This window comes from Lycium ferocissimum, unplaced genomic scaffold (assembly GCF_029784015.1).
Source record: "Lycium ferocissimum isolate CSIRO_LF1 unplaced genomic scaffold, AGI_CSIRO_Lferr_CH_V1 ctg45, whole genome shotgun sequence".
Taxonomy (NCBI): Eukaryota; Viridiplantae; Streptophyta; class Magnoliopsida; order Solanales; family Solanaceae; genus Lycium; species Lycium ferocissimum.
This window is the reverse complement of record NW_026725683.1, coordinates 450,965-475,294: the sequence shown is the minus strand read 5'-3', so window position 1 is coordinate 475,294 and position 24,330 is coordinate 450,965. Positions and strand designations below refer to the sequence as shown.

The window sequence follows — 24,330 nt, the reverse complement described above, 5'->3', positions numbered from 1 at the left end:
CTACAATAAATAAAAAGAGAAAAAGAAGTAAGTAAAGTTAAGGGTGATTCTCAAGCAATTCTAGTGAAATGATTTAACAAAAAGTTTTGGAAGAATGTGTAGATATTTATCAAATTGGGAAATGGGGTTCAACACTCCCTCAAAAAATGGCACCAAAAACTAACAAAAAAGAAACAGAACTTGCCAAAATCTAGCAGCACTACTATAGTAACAAACACCCAAAAATCCCTTCTTTTGTTTTGCAACACCCTAGCTCTAGCCTACTAAAAAATTCAACTCTCTCACTGTAAATGCTGCTTATATTTCTATATTTGTTTCCAAGAATCTTACAACTCTACTAGGTACCATTTTCTTTCTCTTTCTTCCTCAAGTTAATGGCTTTACCATTGTTTTAGAATCTTGCTAATTCTCTTTGCAATTTGAAGGTTTTCAATTCTATCTAGAAATGTTTGCTTTGTTTCAGTAAAAATGCTAGTAATGTATGCAGTTTTCAGCTTTCTCTGTTACCTTTCTTGTTTATGTTATGTGTTTTTCACTTTGGGTTTTGTTCTTTTTATGGATATTTGGAGCCCTTTCACAAGTTTCCCCTGATTATATCTGTTTCTTGTTTTCTTGTTTTTTTTCAGTTTGGCAGGTGCTTAAAGAAAAAATTGGACTTTGAGGTTGTCATATTTATACCATTGTTTTTAGAATCTTGCTACAATTTCTGCAATTTTAAGTTTTTAAGTTCTATCTAGAAATGTTTCCTTTGTTTCAGGAAAAAATGCTAGTAATGTATGCAGTTTTCAGCTCTCTTTCTTGCCTTTCTGGTTTATGTTATCCTTTTGCTGCCATTTTAATGTGGGTTTTTTTTTTTTTTTTTTTTTTGGGAATTATTGGACCCCTTTCACAAGTTTCCCCTAATTATATATGTTTCTTGTTATTTTCAATTTGGCAGGTGCTTAAAGAAAAATTTGGACTTTGGGGTTGTCATATTTATACCATTGTTTTTAGAATCTTGCTACAATTTTTGCAATTTGAAGGTTTTCAGTTCTATCTAGAAATGTTTGCTTTGTTTCAGAAAAAATGCTAGTAATGTATGCAGTTTTCAGCTTTCTCTGTTGCCTTTCTGGTTTATTTTATCCTCTTGCTGCCCTTTTTAATGTGTTTGTCATTTTTTTTTTCTTTTTATGGATATTGGAACCCTTTCACAAGTTTCCCTGATTATATATCTGTTTTTTGTTCTCTTGTTTTTTCAATTGGCAGGTGCGGAAAGAAAATTTTGGACTTTGGGTTGTCATATTTTTGGGGAATTATCAAGTTAAGTTGATTTTTGATTCTTGGAACTTTTTGGGTATGGCTAGTTGTACATCAGCTGTCTTTATGCCTCTCGATACTCGGTTGCGTAATGGGGTATTAACTGTTCTTGGAAGAAGAATTTGCCCTATGAAAATGCAAGATGACAAATGTGGATTTTTGGGTGCTAACCAAAAGGGTATTATTTCAAGTTATCCACAGTTCAAGTGTTCAGCAGCTAATTCACATAGGTTCAATAATTACCAAAGTAAAGACTCATTAATTTCAATGCTTCAAGGTGAAGGAAACAATACTTTCACTACCCCTAGACAAGAAAGCTCCAGTGGAAGTGTTACTGAGAGCTTAATGGACAAATCAAGCTTGAAGAATTTCAATGAGGCTAAAATTAAGGTGGTTGGTGTTGGAGGCGGTGGATCAAATGCAGTTAATCGTATGATTGAGAGCGCTATGAATGGTGTGGAGTTTTGGATTGTGAATACCGATATACAGGCAATTAGGATGTCACCTGCGTTTCCTGAGAATCGATTGCCAATAGGGCAAGAGCTCACGAGAGGACTTGGTGCAGGTGGTAATCCAGATATAGGGATGAACGCCGCCAAAGAAAGCAAGGAGGCTATTGAAGATGCAGTTCGCGGTGCAGACATGGTTTTTGTGACTGTAAGTTCTGCTTCTATTGTATTGTTACTTTAAATACAATGTATTGATGTTATTGATCACAATGTATATTATCCAGAAGCTTTGCAAAAGTTAAATACGGAAGATCTGCATATCGCTGTATTCAGAATTAAATTTACTTTACATTTTTGGTCTTGCAGAAGGCGTTACTTAATTTAATTATCCTCCTCTGTATGTGCTCGAAAATGTTATGTGCAGGCTGGAATGGGTGGAGGAACAGGGACTGGTGGGGCTCCTATAATTGCAGGAATTGCCAAGTCAATGGGTATCTTAACTGTTGGTATTGTCACAACTCCCTTTTCTTTTGAGGGACGAAGAAGAGCAGTTCAAGCCCAAGAAGGAATTGCAGCTTTGAGAGAAAATGTTGATACACTAATCGTCATTCCTAATGACAAGTTACTGACTGCTGTTTCCTTATCAACCCCAGTAACTGAAGCTTTTAACCTGGCTGATGATATTCTTCGGCAAGGGGTTCGTGGTATTTCTGATATAATTACGGTATGAATGCTGAGTTCTCCTGCTCTTTTGTTTCCATTCTGCCTTCTGCATTGTTTGCCAAGAACTTGGAAGTTAAGTGGCTTTTCTCAGTCATATTTTACATCTAGTAACTGGTCCTTAACTACAGTCCAATATCTTTTTTTTTTTTTTTGGGGGGGGGGGGGGGTGGGGGGGAGGCGGGGGGGGGGGGGGTGGAGGAGGTTTCTTGTTGTGGTTACATGGGGAATTCACGCTTAACTTCTCTCTAATCTTCATGTTTGTGCAATTGAACATTTTCAACTAGGGGAGGTCATCATTCACTCAATTTTATGCTAGCAATATCAACGTTTATTCAATTCTACGCTAGCAATCGTTGCCGTTTCACCTAGAGTTGGTGGTCGTTTATTCTGTTATATCCTAACAATCCATGTCTGTTACCAGTGGAGTGCATCTTAATTTGTTTTTTAATTTGGTGACGTCAAGTAGTTGATAAGACTGTAGTGCTTATTGCTGTGAAATATAGCTTTAAAGATTGACATATACATCCAATTTGAGATACGCGCTTTGTAAGTGTGAGAGGAATCTATTCTTTCCTTATGGATGGACTGAATCCACTTTTAAACCAGTGCTCTTGTTAAGTGGGTGAATATGTTAGTCTGTATTATTTATTCACGGTATATCTACATGAATTCAGATTCCTGGACTGGTAAATGTGGATTTTGCTGATGTGCGTGCTATTATGGCAAATGCTGGTTCCTCGTTGATGGGAATAGGAACTGCTACAGGTAAGTCCAGGAAGCTATTTTATTAGTTGTCGGGCCATCACTTTGTTGGTTACTGTTTAATTCATAGTTTTACGTAGATGTAAGGTGACTACGAATGTGATGATATGGCCTTATGAGACACATATGGAACCTATACCGCTGATATCATTATTTTTTTTTTTTGATGAAGTAAGTGGTTGTATTGAAAATCATCAAGTAGATGCAAGAAAGTTACAGAGAAAAAAGTAGGTGATAACTCCAGAACACAAAAAAAAAAAAAAAAAAAAAGAAAGATCTGGGAGTTAAAACCTATAGCAAAAATCAAGGCTGTTAAGCCATTGAGAGGGAACTAATGAAATCTAAATGGGAAATTGCATCATTTACAGGGGAAAGATTGCTCCAGCTAAAAAGATACAGTAAGCTTTTAGATCTCAGGGAGCAGTTAGGAGTTGAAATCCCTTCATGACACCTGCTGTTTCTTTCCATCCAAATACACCAAAATATACAGGCTGGTACCATTTGCCAGATTTTCTCGATGGATCTATCCACTTTCCATAGACTCCAACTAGCAACTGCTTCTTTTAGGGTGAGTGGTGTTGACCAGCTGATACCAAAAACTGCACTATACATGGATCAAATGTTTGTTGCCACAGGGCAATGTAAGAACAAGTGATTCACTGTCTCATCTGTAAGGTGGCACATGAAGCATCTACTAGCTATCTGAATACCCTTCTTCTTGAGATTGTCTTGAGTGAGAGTACCATTTAGAAGAGCTGTCCAAATGAAACATTTGACTTTTGGAGGGAGATTAGTCTTCCAGACCAGTTTCCAAGGCCAATGGTCAGTTAAAGCATTTGTCATGTTAAGTCTGCTGTAGCCTTCCTTGACTGTGTAGGATCCTTTGCTTGAACCATTCCAGTTGAGACTGTCTGGGATGTGAGGGTTTACTGAGCAACCTTCTAGCAGACTGTACAAATTAGTGAGCTCACCCAACTCCCAATCTTGCAAATTCCTTCTGAAGTTTATGTCCCAAATGTTGCTAAAGTCAAAAGAGATTAAACAAACAAAAGTCGTTGTGTTGTAGTTGTTCTAAATCTAATCACCCATCTCAGAGTTCCGTGATAGCATCATTTTAACCAAGATAAACAAAAAATGGTATTTTCGGTACAAACCTAACCTAAGCTTATGCTTGCCTGTTGCTCGATAAGAACGTTATCATAAGATCACTTGTGCTCTCATTCATTCCTTCCCTTTAATATATGCATATCCACTCTCCTTGTTTCCTTTCAATATTTGGACTAGTGGAGCCTCCCTAAATGAATAGCAATCCCAATTGTGGACCACCGAATCACATGTTTTGCTTACTTTTATCCTAATATTTTCTTACAGTTCCTTGAGTTAAGTTTCCTGAGATCTTCTTTATCAAAAAAAAGTTTCCTGAGATGTTAGCGAGCTATTAAATTCCCTGAATCGCTTTAGCCGATGACGAAACATATAATCGGAAGTAATGTTAAAGAAAAATGGCATACTTGGTGACCTAGACGGCTGCAATGTTGGAAATATGAAATGAAAGTATTCTGTTGATCTAATTATTTCTTTTATCTTCCCCTTCCAATTTCAACAATGTCTTTGCCAGCTGCAATGACAAACACTGGACTACAATATTTTCCTAGTCAATCTTTTGTGAAGATAAATGGAGTAGTATCTTTTCCACAGATGTTAAATGCATATAACCTAACGTAAACTTACATGCACTCCCATAACTCACATCCTGTCACGCCACAATGTACATTGACGTGTTTATATTAATTTTACAATGTTATGGATGACTGAGATATATCGATGAAATATATTAAAGAAGGAAGCTGTCAAGACAGTCTTTTCAGCAGTGCATTTCTTCTTGTTTGACAGTGCAACCATTGATGTATTTTTAGGCTATAACAAATTGCATTGCCAAGTTGATTATAGATAACCTCTGTTTACCAAATTAAGGAAAATAATAGACGAGCTCAGGTTCAATTTCTGAAGATGTTTCAGGATCCAATTTGAGCTGTATTCTGCCTAAGATATAATGTGATATCAATCAACTATGCCTCAACCCCAAAGGCCCAAACTAGTTGGGTCAGCTATATGAATGAATAGTGTACATCCATTCTGCTCTATTTACTTTCATTTCGTTCCTATGATAGATAATTTGTTTTTTAAAACAAATTAAGGATTCTCTAACTAGATCATCTCTAAATCTCGCACTCAGAAGATAAATTTCATATGGGATAGCAGACAGATGTTTGTGACTGCCAGCTAGTATCTGAATGTAACAGCAAGTTATCCATCTATTTACTATAGAAAGACCCAAACCTTTACTGGTTTTATATTTTGGTCTTTTAAAATATTTAATACAAGGAGAAAGTCGAGTTGCGAAGGTTTATTCAATTGACATAAATTTCTTCTAGCAAATCTCTCATTCCCATTTTTTGTTTGTTTTTTTTTCTACTACATTTTCTAGAAGTTGTGTTCGGCACCACTGCATTGTATCCTCATTTTTCCTATAGAAGTGAGTTATCAAAAGAAAAAAGGAAGTTCCCAACAGAAGTAGATTGCAGAGAAACCATCTGTAAGAACCTTCGCTGAGCGGCTACGGTTACATTGCAATACTAGTTTGAGAGTCTTCAATATAAGTGGTGAAAGAGGTGGATAATATCACGGGCATAAAATGACGGTAGTAGGAGACATAATTAGGAGAAGAGTGGTTGACTACTTGCCATTATGACCATCCTGTGATAGTTTTCCCTATTATTAAATATTTGGCTTCCTTGACTCATATGGGTCTTTTATGAACCTAGTTTGCAGACAGAAATGATTGTAAGCTTGATCTCTGCTGGAGTTGGTTTCTAGCCTTTACTTCTTTTTGAAAGTGCGTATTTTTATGTATGTTCCGTCCTTGTTTTGGCCAAGATCCAAAAGCATTATATATCAAATTAAAAAGCAGCTAAGCTTATGAGTTGTAGCAGGTTACACAGAACAATATGCAGATCAGTATACCAGATATATATATGGCCACACACGGTCTTTCTTACGTCTCAAGTAGTTGGCCTGTTGCCAGAGAAATTACTTGTATTGAGAATGTGTACAGTAGATGTGATATTATTGGGTTGATATTGCAGGGAAGACCAGAGCCAGAGATGCTGCTTTGAATGCTGTTCAATCTCCTTTGCTGGACATCGGCATAGAGAGAGCTACTGGAATTGTGTGGAATATAACTGGTGGTAGCGATTTAACATTATTTGAGGTACCCGCCCAGCTCCCCCAGCCAACCCCTAAAACTTATTCACATAAGGCAGACAATACTTTGTTCACTAGCAAGTTTTTACTGGCGTTAATAAAGAAAATTCTCTATGTTGAACATATTGTGTATAATTAGTTATATGAGTCCTTTTCATTAATTTCCCAGAGTGATTATTTTCTAGAAATGGAAAAGAACAAAGACAATAATGATGCATGAGTGCTGTTTCTCTAGAAATTCAGATGGCCTATGCTTCTGGTCTACCTGTCTGCCCTATTTGCTACCTCTCTTCAGCTGTGATGACTGCTTTTGAATCGAAATTTCATATAGCCACAATTCATCATTGCATCCCTTTCATGTTATACATAGTGATGGTCAGATGAGTCATCCAATTATGGAATCAAAGCATTACCATTATTCACAATTCGCAGGAAGCTATGTGTGTATTGGAATTAGGCTTTAATCGGATGCATCACAATATTTTATGTTCGTAGACACATTGGGGATGATGTTAATTCATGACTTATCCAATTTTTGACGTCTTCTCTTACGCTTGCATGTTCCTGTGGCACTTCTCTAGGTAAATGCTGCAGCAGAGGTTATATATGACCTTGTCGATCCAAGTGCCAACCTCATTTTTGGAGCTGTGGTAGACCCATCATTAAGTGGACAGGTACATTAATATATCCTGTCACAAGGATAATATTGCTTTTGTTAAGATGATGCTATGCTGAAATAACTAGCAAAGATCTATATGTTTAAAAATTACAATGGACCTGGTTTTGACTCTCAGAAGCTTCTAATACTTGAAACAGCATAAAAGTAGGCTCCGACCATAAAAACTTTACTGTGAGTGATAGGGACGGTTGATTTCCCTTACTAAGAGAAAGCATTAGCAGTCGAATTCTCTTGCATAGCAAATCTAATTCTGAATTTTCTTTTGAGATTATTCTTTGGAATTATGAGAAGGCATACTACTTAAAATTTCAAGGGACAAGAAAAGGAAATTAAGAAAAGCAATTGGTCAGACAGTAGAACAACTTGAAAGAATTTCTCATGCAAAGTTAGAACTTCCAAGAAACAGCTTATCAGGTCAGAAGTCAAATATTGACCAAGTATAGGGAAGGCTTTCTTTCTTATTGCTAAAATCAATTTGTTAAACATAAATAAAATTGCCTTGTTCTTGATGATGCATAATTAGTGCTCCAATGAATAGATGCATCAGTTGTGACATTGCTTTTATTTTTCCACACCAAATGCTTGTCTATGTTAATTTTATGGCAAACACAAATAGGTTGTAGTAATTTTACAGCATTCATGAGGATTTTGTCACTTGTCAGTTCTCAATTCTCATTACTCCTCTCTTTCCCGGAACCCTTGACCAATACTCATCTTGGATTATGTTCACTCACGTCGTTATTCTCATGATGCAGGTCAGTATAACCCTAATTGCCACCGGTTTTAAGCGGCAAGAAGAAAGTGATGGAAGGCCCCTCCAGGTATTCCTCTCTTCCACGTTCTCTTTGCATATGCCTGCACCCGTCATATATGTATCCTACTCACGCCGACCCTGTGTATAGGTGGACATCTTGTATAATTTGTTCAATGGTGTTACAGGGAAACCAACTAGCACAAGGAGATGCCAACCTTGGAATTAACCGACGACCTTCATCCTTCGTGGAAGGTGGTTCAGTAGAGATCCCTGAGTTCCTTCGGAAGAAAGGGGGCTCTCGCTATCCTAGAGCTTAAGTCAGTCCTTGCTTTTCTTGTATATATATAAGTTTTTCACCCTTTATATAATTGTATCTTTGTTTCGTCTCTATTTCTTAATGTGATAATGTCTTCTATGTACAGGATCGGGTATGCTTCAAATAGTGACGGTCTCAGGGAACGTGTTATCCGATACCCATTTTTAATACATTAATACTTGTTCAGTTTTTCACTAGTCATGCCCGTATATATCACTTCTTTGGCAGTCATTGGTATAAGCTGGAGCTTTTTACAGCAAGATATGGAGCACGATCAGTCGATAACCTTGTCATACATGAGTATACTCTTTAACATATTTGATGTGTGTGTCTGTGTGCACGCGTGTTTTAGGATCAGTTATTCATCCATAGGGTATGTGGAATGCGTCCGATCTCTATTTTTGCCACTTATGGTATGTGGAAATATACTATATTTGGTCTGGAGTTGGAGGACTGTTTTCTTCATGTCAACCCAAACGGAGTCCCTGATTTAAGCCATTTTCTGTTTTAGTTAAAAGATGATTATCCACTGTTAGGGAGAACTACAAAGTTGAGATATAGAAACAATATATTTGTGAAAAGATGAGTTGTACATGGAACGCTGTTTCTAGTGCAAGATATTAAAGGATGATTTTTGCACAAAAGGGATGCTTTTGCGCTTCTATTTACATCTTGTCCCCAGTTTAGACATTTGTGCCGAAATAACCATTTTAAGTTTAATGAAAAAATTTCGAACTAAAATATCCTTGAGTGGCAGAGATGGTAAAGTAATGGCGACAACTGCGGCATGCAAGTCATGACATCGGTATGACTTTACGCTATATTCAACTTAGCTGGTTTTTGGATTAACAATAAATCATATCGAATCGTCATATACTCAATAGTCCTCTTTTAGCAGCAAATGGTTCAGTTGGCTTGTCATTAATTTATAACAATTGAACAAGAGGTTGATTTAATGCAGTTCATAATCCATTTGACAATAATTTCATAAAAGTTGAGTTATCTCCACGAGAAATTACTATAGAATGCTTATTAGTTATAAGAACAGGTCTGGATTTATGACTTATTGAGTCTATTGCTTATAATTAAAGGAGTTGACATATTTTAAGTGGTTAACATTTCTACATAATGGACTTGAGAATACGTGCAGAACTTTTTTCAAAATTTGAAGCGGAATTGTTTAATAGGAATACTTTATCATGTGTTTAGGTGTTCGATTGAAACAAGTTGTAGTTTGAGTGTCTAAATGCAAGTTTAAGGGACTGTCAATGTATTCTGCCTTCGTAATGTTATTTGGGTGCATAAAACAATTGGGAAGACCACGTCCATTTGGCATTTTAAAGCATGCTTCTTTTACTTCTTAATGTCTAAATAGTTGCAACCAGAGATCTATATAAGAAATCAACATACTGACTCGATAAACATTTAGATACATTAAAGATGAAGCAGTTCTGCTAGAGATCCTAGTTTTCAACTTCACTCAATATTTTTCCTAGTAACAGCTCTTCCTAGTTAAACATTATATTGACTGTGTTCAGGGAAGAAGTGCATTTCTGCTCTAGGCTTGATTCCAAGCTAAATGATTTGCATACGACTAAGAGAACATTATACTACAACTCATAAGCCAAATAATTGTAGGTTGTCAGTGTCTAGCTATACTTCATTCATCCAGAGATCCTCTTCCGACCTTAACATGTGTACACAAATATCGAGCAGAATACAGAATTATAAAGCAGTGACAAAGGTACGTAGAATGTAATTTACATTTTTAACATAATTCAAGTAACAACCAAGCTTCATATCACAAGATCCTCAAAAGTACGCTAATATATAAAACAGAAATCAACAGTACTGGTCATACCACATGTGCCTGATAGAAGGCCGACCAAGTAACTCCTTCATCTGCAACCTTGACTTATGTCATCTCCCCTACCCACTTAATTACACACAATCACATCAGAATGCTTAAGCAGCAGTCAGAAGACTGTACATGTGGAAATGAATTTCATTTTCTCTGTTCAGGTCTAAGCTATTCATCGCAGAACTGCAGCTTAAAATCAGCTAACAATTCTACTTTGGATGATTATTTCCTCTAAAGCTTATCGAAAGCAACCTCCTGTGCCAGTGCCCTGTCAAATATTCCACAGGGGACTTATGGTGAAAGAGAAGCTTTACGGCTATACTACTGACCAAATAACTTATGAAAAACTGAGGTAAACACTTCAGTTACCTCAGCAAAGGATCTTGTATCTCAGCAGCAGTCCAGTAATTGACACGATCCATAGGTCTGCAGCTATGAAAAGACCAATCAATAAGAATGCTGATGTGACATAATGATTGGATTGAAATTTCTATGTCCAGAAACAACAACAAAATAGTAAAATACGTGAGAACAGGAAATATGTTATTCAACTTAATCAAGAAATATGCTTAGCTTACACAAAATATCTGAATCCTGGTGAAAGTTTCCAAGCTAGTCTTCCAGTTCCCTTCACTGAAGAGAAGCCTCTTTGCAGCCTAAAATATCAAGGAAGAAATTACCCTTTAAGATCATCTATTCTATCAAATTTTTGAAGGAAAAAATCATTTATCTAAAGCGACAATTAAAAAGGAGACAGAGAAAGCTTGAGAGAGTATTAAAAATTTGACAATTTGAGACAGGCATGTAATGAAGTCAAGATAGAGAAGAGATATTTCTATTTTTTTCCAGCTTCCTTTCTCTCCTCTTGACCGCAAAACCCTTCTCTTGAAAATAATTTCCAGCCCTTTGGTTTCATATAGTTCATGTTATACAGTAAAGAAGAAAAACAATAAGTATCAGCTCATAGACTACCTTAGCTATCAAAGGATCTTGTATCTCAGCAACAGTCGAGTAATTGACATGATCCATAGGTCTGCAGCTATGAAAAAGCCAAAAAATAAGAATGCTGATGTGACATAATGATTGGATTAAAATTTCTATGTCCAGAAACAACAACAAAATAGTAAAAGGAGAATGTTCTTCTTATAAGGCGTAGAAGGAGAATGTTATAAAGTGGTTCAGAGGCTCCAGAAGCTCCTCTTTATTTCAGTAAACCGTCATCAACAGTTCTTCAAGAGTAATCAAAAAGGTGTTACCACAAATTGCATCCTGAAAGCAACAATTGATTAACTTCCATTTCAACGCCGTAAAGATTAACTAAATGATTGTTTCAATATCTCTTGAGCATCAGCAGAAAGACAATGATTTATGCCATTATCTGTCAATAAACAATCAAATAAATTTATTGCAGACCTATGGATCATCATATAGGTAGGCATGGCCAGTGGTACGCCTTCAAGTATCACCAGTAATCCCCACATGAACAAGGGTGCCATGTTTAAAATGTTGGAACCAGTTAATATCTCTAATAATGATCTCCCTAGAGACTATTTTACAAATGAACTTGAATGCTGTATGGCAGTCCAAACAAATCCGAAGGTTCTTCTGTACTCTAATAGGAGCACCAGGAGGTGTAGCAATCAGCCCAAATGCAACAACTAGTTTCTCACTGTGATAGGAGAGAAGAATCTCCTTTTGTCTCCTCTCTACATCATGGAGATCTTTAGCCATTAGCTATCCAACTCCTCCAGTTTGGCATATATTTCATCACTTCGCGAATGGCTTCTGTCTCCAACTATAATTGTGTAAATACTATCTTTGACTTCAATACTCATACCAGGTTCCTTTTTTACTCTATTATCCTTCATGAGTCTTCTTACTTTTGCGACATCTCCCCACAACCCAACTGATGCATAAATCTTTGCAAGAAGAACATGAGTGCCAGATTTCTCTGGTTCAAGATTAAAAAGCATCTCAGCGGCATGTTGCCCTACCTCTACATTCTTGTGGATTCTTGCAGCACCAAGAAGTGCACCCCAGACAGATGCATTAGCTTCAAAAGGCATCTTATTTACGAGATCAATTGCGTCATCTAATTTTCCTGTTCGGCCGAGGACATCAATCATGCATGCATAATGCTCTTGAGTTGGTTCAACCTCAAACGAGTCTTTCATTGTTTCAAAATAATTCTTGGCTTCTGCAACTAAGCCAGCATGGTTACATGCATAAAGGACACTAACTAACGTTATGTGATTTGGAGATACACCATCTTTCAACATCTCACCAAATAAATGAAGCGCCTCTTTCGCATGTCCATGCTGCGCAAGTCCTCCAATCATTGCGGACCATGAAATGATACCTTTCTTAGGAACCTCACAGAAAGCACAGCTAGCATCCTCTATACTTCCACATTTGGCATACATGTTAACTAGAGAGTTACCAGCAAACACATCTGACATGAACCCAAACTTCAACACATGAGCATGTATTTGTTTCCCCAGTTCGTACGCTGATAGATTTGCACATGCATTTAGGAGAGAACTGCAAACAAATGAGTCTGGCTTGAGAACCATGTCCCTTAACTTCAGACAAATGAGTCTGGCTTGAGACCCATGTCCTTTAACTTCAGATACAGTTTCATGGCTTCTTCACCTTGACCAAGTGGAGCATAAGCTGTTATGAGAGAGGGAGGAAAAATCCAGAGTAGGGCACTCATCAAAAATTCTAGCTGCATCATCCAGCTGGCTACATTTTCCATAACAATCAACAAGACTGTTTATGACAAAGGACTCACACAGAAATCCCGACTTGACAGAGAGTGCATGGGCTTGTTTGCATACGTTGGCAGCCTGCAAGCCTGCAGCAGAGTTGAGAATGACAAGTAAAGTTGTCTGATCAAATCCAACTCCTTGGGTGAATGTCTGAATAAAAAGGTCTAGACATGTATCGTCTGCCTCATTCTGTGAGTAACCAGAGATCATAGCATTCAACGTTATTAAGTCCTTCCCGGGCATCAGATCATAGATCAACCTCGATTCCTTGGTTAAATCACACTTGCAGTACATATCAACAGGTCCAACACTCACAAATGGATCCAATATGATATCTTTCTTTATCAGAAGAGAGTGTACCCCTTTACCAAACTCAGGGAGCTCTAGTGCAGCACAAGCCTTGAGAGCACTCGATAATGTGAACATATTTGGCCAAATTCCCGACCTTCTCATCTGATTCAACATATCTATAGCCTGGCATTGCCATTCATGAAGAACACAACCAGCAATAATATAATAGCATTCCATGAAACAATATCAGGTACCACAATTCCCTCAAAAACTGTAATGGCATCCTTAAGATCTCCCAGGATCTCCCCCTTTTGCGTACATGTTGACGAGTGAATTAGACGAGAGAGAAAGGATTGGAATCATAGCCGAGCTTCACCAAATACCCATGAATTTTCTTTCCTTCAGCAATATCTCCTAAACCAGTACAAGCATTCAGTATGTTGGATAAACTATATTCTTCAGACCTGACTCCACTATAAATCATGTCATGAAACATGCACATTGCCTCACTGGAAAAATCATTTTGTGTGTAACAAGAAAACAACATTCCAAGAAACAGCATTTCTTTCTGGGATTTCCTCAAACAACATCCTAGAATCTTGAAGCTCGCCACATTTCGCGTACATAACAACCAAAGTATTCACAATGAAAACATCATACTTAAATCCTGTGATCACAACAACCCCATGAAGCTGCTTACCTAGAAAAAGTTCCTTCTCAATAGAACATGCCTTAAGCACACTAGGAAAAGTGAATTCATTACAATTATTCATTTTTTTCTGGAAATTTTTTTCCACTTTTTTCAAAAATCGATGTTTGGCCATAAAAATTCGAAATACAACTTCATTTGAAAAACAACCAAAATCTTGTTTTTCACTTTTTCCATTTTCTGTTTTGGACCGTTACTTTTGTTTTTCTGTTTTCAATTTTTAGCCTAGAAGGTTTTATTCCTATAAAAAGGACACTTGAAGTGTTTATTTTTACAGCTATTTTCATAAAAGTTTTTCAAAGTATTTATTTTTACAGCTACTTGGTTAGTTCTTGTTGGGTTTTGTATGGAGTACAAGTGCAAGGTGGGGTTGCTGGGTACGCACCGGTTATGTTTATTAATTGCTTTGGGTGATTTTGCTAGTTTTTAGAAATAGGGTGTATAAATAATATTTCATGTTTTTTAGAAAAAGTATTTCAACAACCAAATAATATTTAAAAAAACTATAGCCAAACACAACTTAACTCCAACTCCAATTTCAAAAATTCCAAAAAAAGTGAAATTCTTTTTGATTTGTATGGCGAAACGCCTACATAAGACCTAAAGAATGCATTTTTAAGAAAGCCCAGATAGCATATTTACCAGGAATAACCAGAAATCAATGATGACCAAGAAACCAAATCTGGTTGAGGACTTTCATCAATTAGTTTCCATGCATAGTTAAAAATAGGGAAAATGACCTAATAATACTACTTAAGACTCTATATTACAAATTTTAAGGATACTTTTCCTTATTTACAAGATATACATCTAAAATTACTAAATGTATCAGATTTGGGCTTAATGTGAATTTATATGATTTTGGGCCTTTTTTTTAGGAAGAGAATCTGAATTTTAAATGTTTGCTTAATTATAGGATAGTTACGATTCAGTTTGTTCATCCTTATCTAAAAGATTTTTCTCTCTCTTCCCTCTAATTCCTCAAACCTAAATTTCATCTTCTATCCTAATAACATACGATTTTAGCTTCATGGCGAACAATTCTACTCCAATTTTGATGTTTCTTGGCTGATAGCAACTCTTTTCTAACCTACACTATTTTATTTTTAAATTCATCTTTACTGTTTGAAACAATGAGTAAAAAGCTTCAATGGAGACTCCTACTCGTAAAAGCAACAGGCTCTTTGCCTCATCAAGCCCAAAAATAGGGTCGGACCCCAGATTTGCATGCACTCAGTCAAACTCCTGTTAAGAAAGGGGGAAAACAACCTATTGTTACCCCAACAAAAATCGGCTACCCGAAATGATGCTAAAAGGAAGGGGAAATAAATTTCGCCCAGAAAGTCCAATGAAATCATCTACGATTCTGATTCTGAAGTCGAAATCAACTGTCCAACTACTAAGAAAAACAAGGTTGACAGTGTTGAAACATCAAAATGGAAGAAAAAAATTGAGACTCCTATTGTTATAAAAAAAAAATGGCGAATCATTAATGTTTCACCTTCTTAACCCCCCCCCCCCCCCCCCTTTTTATTTTTTATTTTTTATTTTTTTAATAACAATAGGAGCCTCAATTTTTTTCTTCCGTTTTGATGTTTCAACACTGTCAACCTTATTTTTCTTAGCAGTAGGACAGCCGATTTCGACTTTAAAATCAAAATCGTAGATGATTTCTTTGGACTTTCTGGGTGAAATTTCTTTCCCCTTCCTTTTAGCATCATTTTTGTTGAACTACTGTCGGGGTAACAATAGGTTGTTTTACCATTTCTTAACAGGAGTTTGACTAAATGTATGCAAATCGAAGCTGGGTTCCGGCCCTATTTTCGTGCTTAAAGAGGCAAAGATCCTATTGCTTTTACGAGTAGGAGTCTCCATTGAAACTTGTTTACTCGTTGTTTTAAACAATAAAGATGAATCCAAAAAAAAAATGTAGGTTAGAAAAGAGTTGCTATCAGCCAAGAAACATCAAAATTGGAGTAGAATTATTCGTCATGAAGCTGAAATCGTATGTTATTAGGATAGATGATGAAATTTAGGTTTGAGGAATGATGTTTATGAACTTCTATAGAGGGGAAAGAGAGAGATTGAGAGAGAGAGAGAAAAAAAAATCTTTTTGATAAAGATGAAGAAACTGAATCGTAACTATCCTATAATTAAGTCAACATTTAAAATTCAGATTCTCTTTCTAAAAAAAGGCCTTAAATCATGGAAAGTCACATTAAGTTCAAATCTGGTATATTTAGTAATTTTAGTTGTATATTATTCTTATAATTTGTAATATAGAGTCTTAAGTAATATTATTAGATCATTTTCCCTGCAAATTAATTAAAAGGCTCCGATGTTTAATATCATTAGATAATCCAGGGCTTGAATTTGAAGACATAGGCTTAAAGACTTTGTTTGGGAAAGTTGTGACATTTTTTTGTGCGGATTGCCCTTCTTTTAGCGTGGTCTTTAAATTTTGCCCCTTATATTTGTGGTCTTTAAATTATGCCCCTCATATTGCTGGTCTTTAATTTTTGCCCTTCGCATTGCAACTCTGAGCGTTCACGCAGAAATCATGAGGTTCTGAGTTCGAACGCCCGCTCAAGCATAAATTAAAAAAAAAAAAATTGTAAGGCAAGGTTTGAGTCCCGTGTATGCCGGACTCGGCATACACTTGTTAAGGATTTACCAAATTCATGCCGGATCCGGCATACTCATGCCTTATGGGCAGACTTGGCATAAGTATACCGGGTCCGGCATAACTTTGGTAATTCCTTAACAAGTTTATGCCGGTGGGGGCATACTTTTAATGGGTAAACTTTTATGCCGGACCCGGCATAAACTTGTGAAGGAATTACCAAAGTTATGCCTGGCATAAATATGCCGGGTCCGGCATAACTTTGGTAATTCCTTCACAAGTGTATGCGCAGGGCATAGCGAAATTTAAACTACGCCTTGCGATTTTTTTTTATAAAATTTTGACAAAGTGGGGGTTCGAACCTGGAACTCATGGGTTGTAGCCGAAGAGCAAAATTTAAAGATTTCAAATATGAGGGGCAAAATTTAAAGACCACCCCAAAAGAAGGGCAATTCTGCGAATCAGGAGCTTCGTGTAGGGAAAATAGCTGTTTTTTATGCGGAGTGTCCTTCAAATGCACAGGTCTTTAATTTTTGTCCCTCAAAATGGTGGTTTTTAATTTTTGGCCATTTCACTTAATATCATGATGTTTGGGGTTCGAATCCCGGCTCAGTAAAAAAAAAAAATTATAAGGCAGAATTTGGGCATGCCTGAAGCCAAAACTTTACCTTAAAGTAGAGTTTCAAACTCTACATGAAACTCTACCTGAAGGTAGGCAAAAACTCTGTCTTGCGAATCCAAACTCTGTCTTGCGAATTTTTTTTAATTTTTGATTGAGCGGGAGTTCGAATCAGAAATCAAGAGATTCCAACGAAAGACAAAAATTAAAGACTACCAATTTAATGGACGAAAATTAAAGACCACCCCAAAATCAGGGTCCAGCGAATTGCCCGAATAATAGCTACCCATAGCTACGTAAAATATTTACTTTTTATTTTTTTTTATTTTTTATCCAAGACAATGTTTGGTTTTTAGAGAAGATTAAATGAAATCAAGAAAAAGGTGATGAAAAAAATTCCTTTAATAAAAATATGACGAAAAATAAAAGAAGAAGGGGTTCAGTAATTTCAGATGAAACCCAGGTGTACAAGTTAAGATTAATTTGATTAAGATTAAAGAAGAAAGTGAAGAACAACGTAAAACTATAAAGAAACTAAATAAGATAAAAATAATAAAACTGAAAAATATTAATTTTCAGCTTACGTAGCCATTAGAAAAATCTTATGTGGCATAATTTTTTTCAACTCAAGCGTCATTTAAAAAGTCATCACAAGTTCTTTATCATAGTTTAAGCTAGCATTTGGCCATGGATTTCCATAAAAATTTTGAAAAAATTGATTTGGGTGAAGTTTTTCAAATTTTGAAAATATGTTTGGGCATAGTTTTTCAAAACATATTTTATTTTTTTGTTATGAAAAACATGAAACATTACTTGAACCTATAAATTCTAAAAACTATCAAGAATACCCAACCATACAAACATACATACTTGCTAATCCCAAATTATGCAGAACATGATATTTTAATAACTGCTAATAACACATTTACTAGCTACTACAATTCAAATTACAATATAAAGATTCATCCGTGCAAGAAAAAAAACAATAGTAGTGAATAGTTATTCTTTAATTTAATCTTCCCACATTGTACGAACAATCTCTTCACGATGAGAATGCATTTCCAGATCAGATGACTGAGAAGACGAAGCAACATTATTACTCTGAGTCTATTATTCGTCAGTTTCATCAACAGGCATATCATCATGTTCATATTCAATGAATAATGCATCACTGCTTTGGTGTTCACGCAAAAAATGATGTAATACGGCACAAGCAAATACTATTTTCACCAGCATGTCAAATTCATCGTTGTTCATGCCTTGTTGTAGTATTCTGAATCTACTTTTTCATGCACTAGAAGTTCTTTCAATTACATTGCCTACTGAGGCGTGTCTATAATTAAATGAATTCCCAAATATCTATAGACACGCCATGGTACTGTAAATGACATGGTTTCCCGTGGCAAATGAATTCTCAAATATTAATCCAGTATGTCATAATCTTTAAGCTGTGGCAAATGAATTCTCAAATATTAATCCAGTATGTCATAATCTTTAAGCTTGGTGTATCTGTACTGCTTTAATTGTGGAAACATGATAGATACGGCTTTAATAGAAGAACATGTTAGATAGAATTACTTGGGTCATAAATAGATGGGGCTTTTTTGGAAAATACAAAAGTTTGGGGTAGTTTTTAAAAAATTTGAAAAGGCCAAAACATAAATCTTGGCCCAAAATACAAGTTTGAACTAGAATTTGGGATTTGAAGATTTTTTTTCAAAATCTATCAAAATTTTATGGCGAAACAAAAATTTGAAAACAAATCTTCAAAGTATGCTCCCAAAATCTATGGTCAAACGGGAGCTAAGGGTAATAGAAACGCTCGATAACTTAATTATGAAATTTTCAAATTACAATAGCACTTTAGGAGCTTGTTTAGCCAAGCTTCTAAAATCAACTTATTTTGAAAAGTATTTTTTTAAAAGCATTTTTTGGTGAGAAGCCGTTTGTTCTTCGGCTAATCAATTTAAAAACACTATTGAGTAACAACTAGTATTTGGTCAAGCTTTTATAATCTATTCTAAATGTATTTCTCAAAAGTGTTTTTCAAAAAATTAGCTTGGGTAAAAGCTGTTTTTTAGCTTATGAAAACAACTTTTACTACTCCCTAAAAACACTTATTTTCTCCCAAAAATTTCTCCAAATGTCCACTTTTTAAAATGAATACTTTTTAGAAGAAAATAATCACTTTTCACCTTCCAATAACTTTAAAAAAAATGCTACTCTCTCCGGATCAAAAAAAGAGTCCACGCCATTTGCACACCCCTTAAAAAACTACGCACTCCAAAAAAAATGTAAATGGACTAAGCTATCCCTAATTATATAGGCATTGTGATTTGATCACACAATACTTAATAGGGGTAAATCTGAAAAGATAAGGTAAATTATTCTTTGATTTAATAAGTGAACTCTTTTTTTGACCTAAGAAAAATAAAGCTAAGTGAACCCTTTTTTTTGTCCGGATGAGTATAGTTTTTTTAAACATCAACTCTTTATGTAATAATAATGATGTTACTAAAGTGGTTCTTTCGCAACAAAGCTAGTACTCCCTCCGTGTCAATTATGGGTCAACATTTAACTTGTCACAAATTTTAAGAAAGAAAGAAAGACTTTTAAAATTTATGATTGAAAATAAATTTTAGATATTTATGTAACTGTAAATCATCTCATAAATATAAGTTATTTTTAAATAAAAAAGATGGCATGTATCACATAAATTCGGACAGATGAATGAATATTAAAATGGAGGATACGTATGTTTATTTCCTTCAAATAATTTAAGAACTTAGTCGTAACATTAACACGCGGAACGATTTTGGCATATTCCCTGCTTACACCCCTTATTTTCACTCTTCGAGTCTCTTCTAAGTTCTACCAGTTCGTCATCTGCATCCTGAAGTTTCTACACTCAAAATAAAAATAAAAAACAGAGAGTTACATTGGAAGAGAGAATAAAAAAAACAGCATGGAAAGAGCATATAGGAGGAGTAGAAAAGAGCCTCTTGAAGGCCTATACAGAGTACTTATGCGTCGCAATTCAGTTTATGTAACATTTGTCATCCTTGGCGCTTTCCTTGGTGAACAGGTAATTCCAACTCTTTAAGGCTTACTTTCAACTTCTAATATGGTTATCGTGCCATTTTTTAGCCTTAAAATACTTCTGCCAATATTAGACCAGCATTTGTGCTTGGCCAACAACAACTTCTGCACTTATTTGTTTGCTAAAAGCTTGGTCAAACAACTCGAGCTCTAAAGTAAGCACTTTTTAGAAATATAATAAGCACTTTTGACTTTCTAGAAATTCGCCAAACAGGCTATCTTTTAGGGAGCAGAGGAAATGATGATATTAGAAGAAAGAAATGGTATTTCTGAGTGAAGGAAAAGTTTATATTTCATTCAAAACAGAAGTATTCCCTCCTGTTCAAAATAAGTATCCACCATGTCTTTTTCATATAAATGTACTAAATGTTTTTAATATCTTTTACTAAATACTAGTATGTCATCTACGTAAACTAATACAAATCTTTTATATTCTCCAAATATATTATCCATTTTTTTTTTGAAAAATTAGTGGAGCTGTTTTTAATCCAAATGGCATTACTAACCGGTCAAAATGCCCCTCAAGATAAGTAAATGTTTTCCATTCTATACTGTCTTCAGGTAAAAAACACTAAGGTCAAAATGCCCCTCAAGATAAGTAAATGTTTTCCATTCTATACTGTCTTCAGGTAAAAAACACTAACTCCTAGAAAAAAATAATAGGACTAAAATACCTTTAATTAATTCGACTCTTGCCTATTTATTGCCTTGAGTAAGTAGGGATGTAAGTCGACACTTACTTTGAACCGGATGGAGTATCTCTTTTCCGTAATTTTCCTTTAGGTTCTAACACCAGCTGATGTGTCATGTGCGATCAAAGAAGTTTCTTTAAAAACTGGTACGGTTGAATTTCAATAAAGATCAGAAAGCTGTTTATATATAGCTAAACTAGTAAAGATGATTTAAAATATAATCTTGTTGCAATATTTCTAGATTCATCTGCATTTTGAATTCTGTCTGATTCAAATAAGCATAGGAAAGTCGAAAAGTCCGTCAAATGTTATGCCATCTTCAAATTCTTGCTTTTTTATCGTTGCAGGCTGTTGATTATGGTGTTCGTAAGCTTTGGGATTACAATAATATTGGGGTGAGCTTTCCTGAAATTCATACTATTTGCATTCTCTTTTTTCCTTTAAATGCTGGTTTACATGTATATTTGCTGCTCTTGAGAGTTGGCAGAGTTTGTGGAGAACTCAGATTATACATGAGATGATGAGAACCCTTTCAGATACCTAGCAAGATTTATTTAAACTGATTTTTTTTTAACCATTGGAGACTCTGTTTGCATGAAATAAACTTTTTAAAAGGAAATTATTTCCTCAATCATTTCTCCGGTTGGTCACAAGAGTTGGTCGGATGTGATAGTAGGCAGGGATAGTGCACAGAAAGTGATGCTTAGAATTAGTCGATTGTCGTAAGTAGTTAAATAAAATCCCCTTCAGTCCTTGGCTATTGTTTAAGGTTTTTGCCCACCTATTAGGTAAATCATTTGAGAGCATTAGTCCTAAGGGTATTTGACTAAACTAGGCTTTTCTCTTCCGTAAATGAGTAATCGATCGTACACCTTCTTGGATGGAGTAGTAAGACTATAACTTGGAGAAAAAAAAAAAGTAATGCCTTTATTTTCTAGAGTGAAGTATATTGGACCAAATCTTGGCTAAAGTGATAGATAAAAAGGACCAGAAGGAGTATTTACATGTCTATATGGTGTAGGAGAAAATGGTGCTGTGAGGGAAGCTGCAAACTCAATGTGGAATCAGCATTGCTTTCCCGAATATAGAAATTTGTAAGTTATGCGCACGCGCACACAGAGAATGTGAAGCAATGCATATGGCGCTTTTTCAATATTACGTTTTCAAACTTTGGAGGACGGGTGTTGCATGCATTGCTGGCTTTAGAATAAGTGATTAGACAGTCTTCTGGCTGAAATATTCTTTTGGTTTTTGCATAGTGGAACAATATTTTCTGTACCGAATCTAACTATGACCCAGAATCTGATCTTGGTGCTTCTACTTCTGCAGAAACGGTATGAAGACATCCCAGTTTTGGGGCAAAGGCAATCTGAAGAATGAATCCCTCTTTCATGATGACTACATAGGTTTGGAATTTTGTCCAATGTAATAGAAGCTATATGCATGTATGTCTAATCTCTTGAGCTCCGTGCTAGGCGGGCTATCCGGGATCATATGATCACTTTCTCTGTCTAGATATGATACATTTGTGTGAAACTTGGAGATCCTTAGATCTGTGTGAATAGTTTGTTATCGTTCAGGTTTGCGAGGATGCAGTACAAATGTCTTCTATTACTTGTACAGTTACCAAGAATGGCAGTTGGAATTTCTTAAACCTGGTTATAGTTTGATTTCCTTGTCTATTCTCTTGCCTATGAGTTAGCAAAACACACATTCTTCTCAACTTGCATTGCCTTCCTGCGCTATCTGATGAATCCAACAAGAAATGTCATTTTCCATTGGATGCTTAGCATCATCCCTAATGTTCTGCCGAATGACCGTGATATAACTTTCATTTTCAGCAGTTTAGAAAATTTTGCTATGATAAGATTGCTACCTAATAATTATTCACACATACTGCAGCAGCGAATTGGGAAACCCTCGGGCACTGTTACCGTAAGTCTATGGTCATTCATCTCAGGTTATTATTATAGAACCAACACAAGACAATAAGTAGGAAAATCACTTATTTTCCACGGAAACATTTTATTGTAAAACATTTTCCGTCATACCACACACACCCTTAGTTCTATAATATTGTTATTTTGAGCAACTATGCCTTGGGGTTATTACCTGTGTCTGTTAAGCTTAAAACCGTGGACCTCTTTATTTCAACTCAATCAAAGACTGAAGGTCCATATCCTGCTAGTTGAAATTTAACTTTCATATTCTGTTGTCTGATTGGAAGCATGTATCATGTTTGAATGAGGTTCCCGTTAGTATGATGATAGATGCTTCTTTGTAAAGAGTAATACTCTTGTCTTAAGATTTTATATCCTTCGTATACAGATGTATCGGTAGATTTATTCTTTTTTATGAAAAAAGTGTCAAGTATTGGTGCACAGAGTTACTCAATATCAGATCGATAAATATGAAGAAATAATACGCTTTGTGGAATTAAAATGTCATTCAATGTCTAACTCAAATACCATGATTATAAAAATAATGTTTAGAGAAAGTTGAGGACAAATTCTCTATTTCATTTGGTATAGTTCAGTAGGTAGGTACTGGAGGAAAATTCTGAATTTCATTATCTTTTCTTTCCTACTTTTCAAGCAAAGCATAAAAGATTATGACTTGGGTTAAATAGGTCGGTCCCTTTCAGTATTGTGTATCCCTTTCAACCACATGTTATGTATCCCTTTCAACCACATGTATTTACTTTAGATATTCTTATAGGTCACAAGCCAAAAATCATTAAATTCACAAGTGATGGACCAGAGGCAAAACCTTTTCATCTTTGAGCCTTCTAATTCCTCCCTCCTTATTTGACATATTGCCCAGCAAAGTGAACACAGAAATTAGCTACTTAAAAGTACAAGTACCAAACCCCAAATTTAAATTTTAATAATTCAATATTGCAGGCTTTTAACCACAGTGGCCCAGTTTATAAATGTGCTTCATTGTCCCCAGAAAACAGTTGAAATCATATTTACATACCATATCAAACTTGTCCCTTTTTCTCTGTCCAATTCTATATTCGAGCCCGTTTGGATTGGCTTATAAGTTGCTTATAAGTTGTTTTTAGCTTTTTTGAGTGTTTGGCTGGCCAGCTTAAAATCATTTTGTGTTTAAAATAAGCTTAAAAAAATAATTGAGCGCTTTGTTTAGTTTATCTAAAATTTCAAATTTATAAACCCAAAAAAAAAAGGTTGAAAGCTTTACCTCAATTTTTTTTTTTTTTAAATTTTTATGTTCGTTTGCTTATAAAAATGCTTAAAACAAGCCTATCCAAACGGGCTCTTAGTCATATAAAGGTGTTTTCAAAAGTTAAAAGGGGAACATTAGTTACTGTTCTTAAATAGTGACATTCTTTTAAAATGGGAAGGGACAATGTAGAATTCAGAATTTTAAACATTTTAGAGTGTTATGGCAGGAGAATG

The 24,330-nt window shown here is 35.4% G+C and overlaps 2 protein-coding genes and 1 pseudogene across 4 annotated transcripts; 2 read left to right on the top strand and 1 right to left on the bottom strand.

The window, feature by feature from the left end:
* Positions 1 to 99: 99 nt before the first annotated feature.
* LOC132044450 (cell division protein FtsZ homolog 2-2, chloroplastic-like) lies at positions 100 to 8,887 on the top strand. Of its 3 annotated transcripts, XM_059434928.1 has the most exons (11): positions 100 to 341; positions 627 to 662; positions 938 to 1,022; positions 1,246 to 1,953; positions 2,170 to 2,469; positions 3,143 to 3,233; positions 6,377 to 6,501; positions 7,076 to 7,168; positions 7,929 to 7,994; positions 8,113 to 8,244; positions 8,350 to 8,887. In XM_059434928.1, exons 4-10 carry the CDS (start codon positions 1,336 to 1,338, stop codon positions 8,242 to 8,244), a joined length of 1,425 nt encoding a protein of 474 aa, XP_059290911.1. In that variant the 5' UTR covers positions 100 to 341; positions 627 to 662; positions 938 to 1,022; positions 1,246 to 1,335; the 3' UTR covers positions 8,350 to 8,887. The 3 variants fall into 3 exon arrangements, with proteins under 3 accessions (XP_059290911.1, XP_059290910.1, XP_059290909.1); XM_059434927.1 differs by lacking the exon at positions 938 to 1,022; XM_059434926.1 differs by lacking the exons at positions 627 to 662; positions 938 to 1,022.
* A 1,494-nt stretch (positions 8,888 to 10,381) lies between these two features.
* On the bottom strand, positions 10,382 to 13,963 carry LOC132044445 (pentatricopeptide repeat-containing protein At3g57430, chloroplastic-like; annotated as a pseudogene).
* Positions 13,964 to 19,915: 5,952 nt separating this feature from the next.
* LOC132044429 (cytochrome b-c1 complex subunit 9, mitochondrial-like) lies at positions 19,916 to 22,517 on the top strand. The gene is made up of 3 exons (XM_059434907.1): positions 19,916 to 20,202; positions 21,256 to 21,303; positions 22,238 to 22,517. Exons 1-3 carry the CDS (start codon positions 20,083 to 20,085, stop codon positions 22,286 to 22,288), a joined length of 219 nt encoding a protein of 72 aa, XP_059290890.1. The 5' UTR covers positions 19,916 to 20,082; the 3' UTR covers positions 22,289 to 22,517.
* The last annotated feature ends 1,813 nt before the right edge of the window (positions 22,518 to 24,330 follow it).

What these genes read in the sequence shown, in the direction of transcription:
- LOC132044450 (XM_059434926.1), top strand. Translation starts at nt 1,336, where the DNA reads ATGGCTAGTTGTACATCAGCTGTCTTTATGCCTCTCGATACTCGGTTG. An exon ending in GTATTTCTGATATAATTACG is followed by an intron (nt 2,470 to 3,142) that starts GTATGAATGCTG and finishes ACATGAATTCAG; the next exon opens with ATTCCTGGACTGGTAAATGT. An exon ending in GGGAATAGGAACTGCTACAG is followed by an intron (nt 3,234 to 6,376) that starts GTAAGTCCAGGA and finishes TTGATATTGCAG; the next exon opens with GGAAGACCAGAGCCAGAGAT.
- LOC132044429 (XM_059434907.1), top strand. Translation starts at nt 20,083, where the DNA reads ATGGAAAGAGCATATAGGAGGAGTAGAAAAGAGCCTCTTGAAGGCCTA. An exon ending in GCGCTTTCCTTGGTGAACAG is followed by an intron (nt 20,203 to 21,255) that starts GTAATTCCAACT and finishes TTATCGTTGCAG; the next exon opens with GCTGTTGATTATGGTGTTCG. An exon ending in GGGATTACAATAATATTGGG is followed by an intron (nt 21,304 to 22,237) that starts GTGAGCTTTCCT and finishes CTACTTCTGCAG; the next exon opens with AAACGGTATGAAGACATCCC.